The 12,115-nt window shown below is 35.8% G+C and overlaps 2 protein-coding genes across 2 annotated transcripts; both read right to left on the bottom strand.

Moving 5' to 3' along the window:
* Positions 1 to 1,026: 1,026 nt before the first annotated feature.
* Positions 1,027 to 2,020, bottom strand: LOC140986589 (uncharacterized). The gene is made up of 4 exons (XM_073454891.1): positions 1,901 to 2,020; positions 1,568 to 1,806; positions 1,427 to 1,481; positions 1,027 to 1,332 (listed from the first exon to the last, which is right to left on the bottom strand). The coding sequence occupies exons 1-4, from the start codon at positions 2,018 to 2,020 to the stop codon at positions 1,027 to 1,029; spliced, it is 720 nt and encodes a 239-aa protein (XP_073310992.1).
* Positions 2,021 to 2,787: 767 nt separating this feature from the next.
* On the bottom strand, positions 2,788 to 9,925 carry LOC140986814 (cytochrome P450 71AP13-like). The gene is made up of 2 exons (XM_073455181.1): positions 8,947 to 9,925; positions 2,788 to 3,698 (listed from the first exon to the last, which is right to left on the bottom strand). Exons 1-2 carry the CDS (start codon positions 9,871 to 9,873, stop codon positions 3,081 to 3,083), a joined length of 1,545 nt encoding a protein of 514 aa, XP_073311282.1. The 5' UTR covers positions 9,874 to 9,925; the 3' UTR covers positions 2,788 to 3,080.
* Positions 9,926 to 12,115: the final 2,190 nt, after the last annotated feature.

The following is a 12,115-nucleotide window of genomic DNA, read 5'->3' as shown; positions in this document are numbered from 1 at the left end:
ACTTTTCTTCACGAATGATTAATTCAAGTTTCTTTCGCTTGATTTTAAACCAAACTCGATTTAATTCATCGGTGTTAAAATTCTTAGAACGCGAGCTATTGCAGCTCATTGGAGAATATTGTGTTTGAAATGCCTTTCAAGGCACCAGCACATGATCCTTCACAATGTCAGAAATATATCATTCTGTACATAGAAAATGAGACTATCATTCATCCAATCATCACTAATTTGATTTCACAACATGTCTTTCACGATTCTCTTGGCAGAAAACACCCTCTCTATTGTCGCCGTTGCAACCGGTATAATTAATGTCAATGTCAAAAGCTTATAAACCAACGAGTACACCATATTTTTCTTTGACATAACTAAATTCTCTCAAATATCACCAAGCCCTTTCAATCATTGAAATGCTTTGTTAGAACGCGTGTCACATATATAAGTTTCAAGTTGATCATCAAGTGTGAGGATATCAAATCTTGAAAAATCTTGTGGATAAAATTCAGCTAATTGCATCAATTTTTTCTTATCAAAAGCAAAAAACAAGTTTTGTGGACACAAACAAGCTACACAAAGGTGTAACTCTGTACCTGCCTCTGAGAAACGATCATTTAACTCTTGGAGTTGCATGTCGATAGCACCATAGAATAATCCACACAATAGTGATGCAAATTTTTCACTTCTGGTAGATTACGATGGGGACGACCACGTGGTGCCTAACGTGTGAACATATAATCCATTTTGAGAACATCAATGTAATGTTGCTCACAAAATTGATGAACCTTTTCTAAAAATGAATCCCAACCATCATCTCTCATCCTTTGGAGTCGGTGTTTGCATATTTGTACCAAATCCATTGCATTCACAATATACTGATCCTTTTTTTTTTTTTGCAATGCTGTCGACAATTCACTCGAAATTCCTAAGACATGTTTCATCAAGTGTAGATTGAATGCAAAATCAAATAAAATTATTGAATCCAATAAATTAAATGCTTCAGTTTTTTTTATCTGGAGAACTGGAATCATTTTATGAAATTATTTCAATCACATCAATGACAGCAGAGAACACGGGATTCAAGCTTATCAAAGAATTTTTATGTGACCCCCAATGTGTATCCCCAGCACGTTGAAGGGTAGTTTCTTGATTAAGTACCCGGCCACTTGAAATCTCACACCTCTCCAATGCCTCGACAATAAAATATGAATGTTTCTCTCGAAGAAGATCAAAACGTTTGAAAGATGCTCCAACAACATTTAACACATCACAAACAACACGAAAGAAATTAGAAATCGGAATATTTTTCTTGGCCACAACTATAAGAGCTAGTTGAAGCTGATGGGCAAAACAATGTATGTAAAATGAGTGCTTTTAAATAATGATGGGGCTTTAAAACGAGTGCTTTTAAACCATTAAATTTACCTTGCACATTACTTGTTCCATTAAAACCTTGTCCTCTCAAAATAGACATGCTCAAATTATATCTAGAAAACATCATATCAATAGCAGCTTTAAGTGAGAGTGATGTAGTACTGGTAAGATGTTCAATCCCGATAAAACTTTCATTTACATGTTCACTAATATCCACATAACGATAACAAATGACATTTGCTCCTTTGTTGACAGATCATGAGATTCATCAACTAAAATAGAGAACAATGAATCACCAACATCTCTGATAATAACATTAATCGTTTCAGTGGCACAAGCACTCACTATGTCCTTCTGAATATCAGGTGATGTTAACGTGCAATTTTTAGGAGCATTTTTCAATATCACATCATTAATCTCTTTATTACGATCGAGCACCTAAAATTTCCAGTTGGATAAGAAAGTTACCTGGATTAAGAGAACTTTCAGTTTCATCGTGACCTCGAAATGAATGCCCTTGTTGCAAAAAAACTCTAATACAATCAATTGAAGCATTGAGACGGATACGATAATCATTCTGCATTTGCTTTGACTGTTTGTGCAAAACTGATTGAATGTGCTCATCTTGATTCATCAAAGCTTTACAATTCATTCGAGCTTTATGATGTTCGTTGTCATGCTGGCCATTATGAATATTTAACCTATCTTTACACTTCCAATTTGTGAATCATTCACTAACAAAAGCCTCCCCTCCCACTTGTTTTCCCTTAGTTTTCTTGAAGTGATACAATACAAACAATATGCGACATCTTTTTCTATACTATACTCCAACCAATCACCAAATTCATTAAACCATGAATGATTGAACCGTCTACATTGGCTTACTCCAAATTTTCTTTTTGGGAATTCATAGCTTGAAGGTTGACATGAATCTTTTTGTAAATATGCCCTTCGAACTTGATCCCTAATATTAACATCATATGCACAAATTGGAGTCCTAAGTCCAGGATCTGCCGGTAGTTGTGAGAAATCAAATTCTTCAACCCTAAGATCTCCAATACTTTGTACTTCTGGTTCTGAATCTTTTCTTTTCAAAAAATCTATGCATTGTAAATATTGATTTCCTGATAAAATAAAAATAAAAAATTATAATATGTTTAGCTTTATTTATGTATTTATAAAACAACTCGCGTTAATTTTTTTTTAAAGTCGTTATACTTTTTTATGTATTGTTTTGCTAGTTTAGTACTTCACAAAATGTGCCAAGATGATGGGAAAATGCAATATTGAAACAATTACAAATTAAAGTATCAACATATAAATCATAATCAGTATATATCAGCATGATATTAAATAACAACCAATTGATTACATAAAAGTATTCGAGTCGCAAATTAGAAACAAATGGAACACACTAAATAGTGGAAAAACAACATCGAACAATATAACAAACACCGGCCACTCCATACATACACATGACTTAAAACTTTCCGTTGGGTTTATACCTTCAAAGGCAATATAAATTCGATAAAAGGTTCTCATATATATATTCACACATACATTTCAAGAACTAAATTGGGCCAAAATATGTTTTATTAGGTTTCATAGTTCGTTTGTTACTGTGAAGGAAATATGGAGTATTGAATGAAAAAGCCAATTCTTTGATCCAGCTCCCACCACTTAAATTCCTCAACCAGAAACCTGTGTGGGCTTCAAATTCCTTTAAAAATTGGCTTCGCAACCACCAGTAATGGAGAAATCCTATGCATTGTAATCCCAAAAACTTCAGTCATATCAAGATCCGCCGGCTGGACTCCCGGCGGAAGCTCCCAATCAAAGCTGTGAACCAGCTGCGCCAGTGCAAGCTCAACTGTCGCAGAACCAAATGCAATCGCAGGACAGCTTCTTCTGCCCGCACCAAAAGGTATCAACTCAAAATCTTTCCCTCTAAAATCAATTTCATTATCCATGAATCTTTCAGGATCAAATTTATCAGGGTCTTTCCAGGATTCTTGGCTCCTCCCTATGGCCCAAGCATTGATGTAAATTCTTGTCTTTTCAGGGATTGTGTACCCACCAACAAAGACTTCTTCCATGGATTCTCTGGGGAGTAGTACTGGTGCAGGAGGGTGTAGCCTGAAGATTTCTTTGATAACGGCTTTCAAGTAGTTCATTTGTGTTATATCGGATTCCGACACGAATTTACGGTCTCCGAGTTTGCTTCGAACATCGGACTGCAGTTTTTTCAGGATTTTTGGGTGAGTGATTAGTTCTGTCATACCCCAGTCGAGGGTTATGAAGGTTGTGTCTGTTCCTGCAGCAAACATGTCCTGCATGCAAAATAAGATGAAGAAGAAGATCAAAAGTCGAAAAATCAAGAGTACTTAATTTTAATATTTAATTGTAAAAAAATTTTAGACGTAATGTTTTAATTCTTTTCTTTTTAGAATTGTGAACGGCTTAATAATTTTAGCCTTAAGTCTCAAATATGATTTTTATCAGTATTTTCTGCTAAAATTTTAATTTAAAGGACTAGAAAATAAACATTTTTAAGTTCTTGAAGGATTCATCAGTGGGCAGCTGGATTGGTCGTCGTTCGTAATTTTCATATCACAATGTAGCTTTATATTTTTTTAACTCTTCATTTCGAGAACTCTGTATTTGTGGAATCAAATACAGATGATTTTATACGGAAAAGATGAACCAAAGAAATCTTAATTTAATTATAAACGTCGATAGGGTAGATGTTAAAGAGAAGCAATGATCTGCCATTGAAGCGGTTAAGCTTCTCGTTCAGAGAGAAAATGTGAAAGAAGAGGAAAGTAAAATGAATTTCCAGAATTGGGTTTGATTACAAAAGTCAAGCTATTTATATCCTGACTAATCAAGCTAGTGTCCAGCTGTCTAACTAATGTGATAATCATCCAACTATCTACCCTGTGTCAATGACGTGTACACATTATTTAACAGCCCCCCTCAAGCTTGTAATATGTTGAGGAGTGCAAGCTTGGATATCAAAAACTGATGCTAATCAGAGCCCAAAGCCTAGGTAAAGACATCTGCTGGTTGCAACTTTGTGGAAATATGAGCAGGGCGAATCACATTGTTACGAAGCTTTTCTCTAATAAAATGACAATCAATCTCTATATGCTTCGTTCGTTCATGAAACATCGGGTTGGCAGCAAGATGTATAGCAAAATTGTTGTCACAAAACAGGGGTGTAGCTCGATCAATATGTAACCCCATATCAGTAAGAAGACCACGAAGCCAAACAACCTCACATACAACAGTAGCCATCGAACGGTATTCAGCTTCAGCGGAAGAACGAGACACCGTGTTCTGTTTCTTAGTCTTCCAAGAGACAGTGGAGGAACCAATTTGAATAACATAACCGGTTGTAGATTTATGGCTCATAGGACAAGATACCCAGTCGGAATCACAAAAGGCAGATAAGTGGAGATCATTATTAGCCGAGAGGAAGATGCCCAAACCAGGGGTCTTTTTGATATAGCCAAGGACACGAAGAGCAGCCTGCAAGTGGGATTTCTTTGGACAGTGCATGAACTGACTCAGAACTTGGACAACATAACAAATGTCAGGCCTGGTGATAGTAAGATATATAAGACGACCAACAAGGCGTTGATAATGGGATGAATCACTGAGAAGGAGATCAGTATTAGAAGTAGGACACGCCACAGACTTTGAACGATCAAATGCAAGAGTTGTAAGCTTTAAGTGTTGTTCCATAGGTGTATCAAACGGTTTGCATCCAGACATGCCAAATTCGGACAATAATTCCAGCACATATTTGCGTTGATTCAAGCAAATACCAGCTTTGGATCGAGCTACTTCAATGCCCAAGAAATACTTCAAAGGGCCGAGATCTTTAATGTCAAAAGTAGCATGAAGATATCCCTTGAGTTTGTCAACGGCATCATAATCATTACCTGTAATGACAATGTCATCAACATAAACCAACAACAATGTGATTAATGTTCCACGTTTCTGGAAAAACAAAGAATTATCATGCATGGACTGCGTAAAACCAGCTGCAATTAGTGCAAGGGAAAATTTAGAGTTCCATTGTCTAGATGTCTGCTTCAAACCATATAGAGATTTGAGAAGTTTGCAAGAATAATTCCTTTTCTTTCTTTCAAAACCTTGAGGAATGGTCATATAAATTTCTTCATGTAAATCACCTTGCAAGAACGCATTTGTCACATCCATTTGATGTAAATTCCAGTTGCGGGCAGCTGCCATGGTTAAGAGACAACGGACAGTAACAATCTTAGCCACAGGAGAAAAGGTATTCTCATAATCGATACCATATTGTTGGGTGTAACCCTTGGCAACAAGGCGGGCTTTGTATCGTTCAATGTTTCCATCCGCTTTATATTTGATTTTGTAAACCCACCAGCAACCAATTGGTTTCTTTCCGGGAGGTAAGGATCAATATCCCATGTACGATTGGTTTCCAAGGCAGCAATCTCCTTAGCCATGGCATCACGCCAAAGTGGATCAGAAGCTGCCTCTTGATAAGATTTGGGTTCAGTGAGATTAGATATGGAAGCGAGAAATGATCTATAAGAGGGTGATATTTTGTCATAAGTGAGGTAATCAGAAATGCTTTGAACTGTAGAACTGGATGAAAGATTGGAACAGACATAATCATGGGTCCAGATTGGGGGTCTTGAAGATCTAGTGGACTTACGAAGTGGAATGGAAGAAACAAGCTCAGGGGAGGGAGATGATGCAACAGCAGCTGGAGAGTGAGTAAGAGATATAGGAGATGTATGCAATGGAGAAAGATCAGTGACTAAAGGATGGCAAGAATCTTCCAGAAACAAAGAGGTTGTTGGAGGAAAAACAGAGGATGAGGAAATCATTGAAGAAAAAGGAAATATATCCTCATGGAAGACGACATCTCGAGACACAACAAATTGTTTTGTAGAAATATCGAAAAGCTTATAACCTTTTTGTTGGAGAGGATAACCCATAAAAACATATGGTTTGGCACGAACATCAAATTTATCATGTGGCTTAAGATTCGAAGCATAACAAAGGCAACCAAAAACTCTAATGTGAGTGAATGAAGGAGTTCTGTCAAACAAAACCTCGAAAGGTGTCTTATTCGATAATAATGGAGTGAGAATCCTATTAATCAGGTATGCGGCATGTAATACACATTCTCCCCAATAAGGATCAGGAATGGAGGCTTGGAATTTAAGAGCTCGAGCTATGTTAAGTATGTGGCGATGTTTTCGTTCAACTAAGCCATTTTGTTAGGGAATATACGGGCATGAGCTTTGGTGAAGGATCCTAAGGATGTGAATAATAATCTGCAATCATTATTAAAGAAATCGGAGGCATTATCAGTGCGAATAACCTGAACTTTTTGATTAAATTGGGTAGAGATGAAGGTAAAGAATTGTTTTAAACACGGGAATGTATCAGATTTGAATTGTAAGAGGAAAACCCACGTGCATCTCGAGAAGTCTTCAACCAGGGTTAAGAAATATCGGGCACCATTATGAGCAGGGGTTCGAAAAGGACCCCATATATCTATGTGAAGGAGTTGAAAAACATGAGTGGACTGTGATTGTTCTCTAATGGGAAAGGGACGCCTGGTTTGTTTGGCCATTGGGCAAACAGAGCAATCAGATAAAAGAGACTTACTTTTAATAAAAGGTAAGCAACATAAACGAGAAACAGATAAATGCCCAAATCTTTTATGCCATAGATCAATGTCATCCGTTATACTAGCAGAAAAAACACAAGAATGAGAGTTCAGATTACAGCTAGAATGCACATGTGATTGAACAGGTGTTGTTATACTGCTATGGAATCGATCAAGATAGCATAAGCCATGCTTTTGTCTACCAATCCCCATGATCCTCCCAGTGATGAGGTCCTGAAATAAACAGAAATTTGGGTAGAAGACAACAAAGCAATTATGATCTCTGGTGAATTGGGAAATGGATAGAAGATTAAAGCTAAAATCAGGAACAAAAAGAACTTTGGGTAGGTTATATGAAGGGGAAAGTTGAACTGAACCACATGAAAGAATGGGGTAATGTTACCATTTGGCAGCCTGACCGAACCAGAGGATGAATCACACGGCTGAGGAGATTGCAAAACACTAGAAGTACCTGTAATGTGAGCATTTGCCCCAGTGTCAAATATCCAATCAGTGTCCTTTGAAACTGTCATCAGGCTAGTAAATGTACCTGCCAAATTAACTGTAGCCTCTGGAGTGGGCATAGGTTGATCAAGCAATCGTAATAATTGCTGATATTGAGCATCAGTAAAGGTATGAGCCATATGAGGAATGACTTTTGATTCATCAGAGACACTGCAAAGATCAGCCATAGTATTGACACTATTATGAGCAGAGAATTTCGAAGGCTTCTGAGTGAACTTGTAGTTCTTAGATTGAGGAAACTTCCTGTGCAATTTGTGACCAGGAGGGTAACCAATCAAACGAAAACATTGATCTTTTGTATGACCTAGAATGTTGCAATGCTCGCATTTTACTGAATCCACTTTTTTATTCGAAGAAGAATAAAAAGCAACAGCAGGTAATACAACATTCAGGTGAGAAGAAAGAGCTGCTCGATGCGATTCCTCTTGACTGACAATGGAATATGCTTGATTGACAGATGGCAAGGGATCTAACATCAGAATTTGACTACGAACATGCCCATACGTCTCATTCAATCCCATTAGAAATTGTAGAAGACGCTGATGTTGATCATGATCAATATATGCCTTAGCAGTGGCACATCCGCACGAAAGAAGCGTAACCAGAGAGGAGTACTCATCCCATAGCTTCTTCAAGTTTGAAAAATACATTGAAATGGATGAAGAGCCCTGTGAGAGATGTGAAATTTCACGGTGAAAAGAAAAAATTCTCGATCAACAAATTTTATCGAATCTTTTCTTTAGATCTGTCCAAACAGCGGAAGCCTCAGTGCAATATATGATCCCGCTGAAAATTTCCTTCGAAACCGAACTCATTAACCATGAGAGAACAATTGCGTTACATCGCTCCCATTGATGTAGAGTAGGATGATTATCATCTGGCTTGCGACAGGATCCATTGATGAAACCGAGCTTGTTTTTCGCTGGCAGTGCTCCTACTCCAAACTCCATAGTTCTCTGTGCCAATCAAGAGTTCCGAGACCATCGAAACACCTGGAGCATCAGATGGATGCAAATAGAGGGGATCACTGAAGCTAAAATTTGTAGTATGTGCTGCCATGGACAGATTTGCGGAAGAGATAAGCTCTGATACCATGTTAAAGAGAAGCAATGATCTGCCATTGAAGCGGTTAAGCTTCTCGTTCAGAGAGAAAATGGGAAAGAAGAGGAAAGTAAAATGAATTTCCAGAATTGGGTTTGATTACAAAAGTAAAGCTATTTATATCCTGACTAATCAAGCTAGTGTCCAGCTGTCTAACTAATGTGACAATCATCCAACTATCTACCCTGTGTCAATGACGTGTACACATTATTTAACAGTAGAGTTTAATAAATATTCTGCCTAGCCTAAATAAGAAGTTTGCACGGCTTACGTACCAAGAGGATTGCCTTGACATTATCCAAGGTTAGAGGAATCTCACAATATTGAATATTATCCTTCTGCACTTCAAGCAAGATATCCACAAAATCCTTGTGATCTCTCATGTTGTTGGAGTTCAAATGATCTTCGATAACCCCATCAAAGAACTCATCAAATCTCCTAAAAGCACGCAGAAGCCTGGATTTGTTGCCTGTCAAAGTGTGAACAAACTCCAACGAAGGAAAGAAATCACCGACATCAAACCCTCCGAGCAGTTCTTGAAACTCTTCAAGCATTTCTTGAAACCCAAGCCTCTCATATACCCCACCTGCTGAGAAATCTTTCCCAAACACAACCCGGCAAAGAACATCGTTAGCATACATATGCAGCAGCTTTGTCAGGTTTAACGTCTGAGGATACGATGATTCTTCGATACGATAAATCAGTTTAACAACTTCTTGCTCCCTTACAAACTCATAGGATTGGACCCTTTTGGCACTCAAGATCTCGAATATGCATATCTTCCTTACATGCCTCCAGTACGGGCCATACGACACAAATGCCATATCCGTGCAGTTGTAGAAAAGATGTTTGGCCCCGAATATCTGAGGCCGGTTCGCGAGCGCAAGATCGTGCGTTTTGAGAACTTCTTTCGCCATCTCGGCCGACGAAATGATTACAGTGGGGATTTCGCCAAGCTGAAGATGAAAAATGGGACCATATTTCTTGGATAAAGAGTAGAGAGAGAGGTGGGGGTGTTTGCTGAGTTGATGGAGGTTGCCTATTATGGGGAGCTTCGGAGGGTTTGGGGGAAGTTTCACGTTTTGGGTATTGAATTTCTTGTTTGAAAGATAGATTAAAAGTATGAGAAGTAAGATGGCTGGGATTAGAGTGGAGGGTTGGAAGATGGAGCTTTGTTCTAGCCATTGTTGGAGAGAATCCATTTCTCTGATGTTTTCTGAGGTTTTATGTTCAATTTCAATGTAACAGATTCTATCTTTTTTGTAAAATTATTTGAATTTAAATTTGAGTGGTATCCATAATATGGTGTATACCAATTATTGGACCAGAAAATATCACAAGTTCTGCAATCTTGATTGTGCCACGAGCCTTGATATATATATCTGTGTGTGTATATATACACATATATATATGCAGGGGCGGAGCTAGGCTTCTTAAATACCTGGGGCTGGCTCCATCATGTGTTAAACGATAATAGATTCAGTTAAAATTGAATCGAATATTCTAAAATCGAATTAACTGAACTTTTTTCTAACAAACCGAACCGACCGAACTTTACTGCGAAAACCTAACAAACCAAATCGAAAAAATCGATTATTTCGATCAATAACACAATCGACCGAAATTTTAGAATTTTTTTTAAAAATAATCGTGTTTTAAATAAAAATTGCAATATAAAAATTGGATTAAATAAATTTAAATTTTATTTATTAAAAAATATTTTTAAATATAGTACTATTGTATAATAAATTTTATTAGAAATTATAATATTTATATCCTTGTAAACTTTATTCGATTGCTCTATCTATTAGGGACAATTATTGCACGTCAACACCGAACCAAATTTTGAAATTAATTCATTTCGATCTATTATTTTGGTTGAAATCGATATTTTATTCACTCATAGACTGTAATTGATGTTTGCCTTTATTTTTTTCTATATGTTCTTTGGTTTAAAAATAACTTGACAGTTTTATTTTCTTCATTCTCTTAGTTATTTAACTAGAAAAATTCAATATTCTCAAAATTTTATAACAAAGAATTATTTTTCAAATTTCATACTTATTCAATTTTCGGTTATTATAAATTGAAAAATCACAAAACAAGTCCAATAATAATTGCACATCAATAATCATTATACATTTCAACCAATTGATTATTATTCTAAAATATGCAACAATAATAAGATAATATTATTGCAATTTGAATAATCACATCTAAATATTCAATATAATTTTAAAGTCGTTGAATTTTTTTATCTCAAAGTTGCATAATTTCATAGCATACAACAATAAACNTATATATATATAATTCATCATCGTTACACTTAAATTATTATAAGTTTTATTTCATCGAAAAATGCTTATGAGCTTTTGAAAATTTACAGACAAGACATCGAAAACTATTCACTTATCTAATTGCACGTTAGTAATTGAAGCAAAATAATGGAAACTCAAAAGTTTGTGTATTACCACCAAAATTTTAAAATTTAATAGACCAAAATTCAAAATAAAATTAATTTCCCAATAAATCTGGAAAATGTTAAAAAATAATATTTAAAATGTGTATTGAATATTTGAATATTTGAATGTTAAAAAATAATATTTAAAATGTGTGTATTGAATCAAAACTTACACTCTCACTCTTTTTTAAATATCGATTTAAACAATAATGTTTTCATAAAAAAATTCTCCTATTTTTATTTTTTATTATTATTTTTTATTTTTTGCATAAGAAACAATAGATAAATAGACATTCGAACCACAATTTTTTTTATCGTGTGTGTGGCAAAATGAAATTGGAAATAATTTGATGGGATTTGGAAATACAAATATCATTTTAGTGTTTGATGAAATGAGATTTAAAAATATGATTGATAATTTATGGGATTTCGTGTGATTTCATTTAACAAAGTTAAATCCTAACAACATTGGTAAGATTTCATTAGATTTTATGGAATTTGTAGGACCGAACGCTTGCCGCTTTACCAAAATATATAGCTAGTGGTAATGGTGCAACTCAAATCTTTTAAACCGCACAACAGCTCAAGCACCACGGTTCGATCGCTCTACCAAGCAGAGACAATTATTGCACCCAACAATCTCCCTCCCAATAATTGCACTACTTGCAATCAATGGGAATCGAACCCATGACCTTGGCTCTGATACCAATTGTAGGACCGAGCGCTTGCCGCTTTACCAAAATCTATAGCTAGTGGTAATGGTGCAACTCAAATCTTTTAAACCGCACAGCAGCTCAAGCACCACGGTTCGATCGCTATACCAAGTAGAGACAATTATTGCACCCAACAGAATTTTAGTTTTAAAAACAATAAATTTATTTTTATTATTAAATTTATATAACTTACTTGTAAATTTTAAGTGTTTTATAAAAAACTTACAAAATACAATTTATTATAAATCTATATTATCAATTCACACTACT

The sequence above is a fragment of the Primulina huaijiensis genome, chromosome 10, assembly GCF_012295235.1.
Source record: "Primulina huaijiensis isolate GDHJ02 chromosome 10, ASM1229523v2, whole genome shotgun sequence".
Classification (NCBI taxonomy): domain Eukaryota; kingdom Viridiplantae; phylum Streptophyta; class Magnoliopsida; order Lamiales; family Gesneriaceae; genus Primulina; species Primulina huaijiensis.
This window is presented reverse-complemented; position numbering and strand designations above follow the sequence as displayed.

Excerpts from the sequence above, each read along its gene's own strand:
- LOC140986589 (XM_073454891.1), bottom strand. The coding sequence starts at position 2,020 with ATGAATTGTAAAGCTTTGATGAATCAAGATGAGCACATTCAATCAGTT. Across the intron at positions 1,482-1,567 it reads ATGTGGATATTAGTGAACAT|ATATAATTTGAGCATGTCTA; the intron begins GTAAATGAAAGT and ends GATGTTTTCTAG. Across the intron at positions 1,333-1,426 it reads GTTTTAATGGAACAAGTAAT|CTTCAACTAGCTCTTATAGT; the intron begins GTGCAAGGTAAA and ends TTTGCCCATCAG.
- LOC140986814 (XM_073455181.1), bottom strand. The coding sequence starts at position 9,873 with ATGGATTCTCTCCAACAATGGCTAGAACAAAGCTCCATCTTCCAACCC. Across the intron at positions 3,699-8,946 it reads ATGTCAAGGCAATCCTCTTG|GACATGTTTGCTGCAGGAAC; the intron begins GTACGTAAGCCG and ends TTTTGCATGCAG.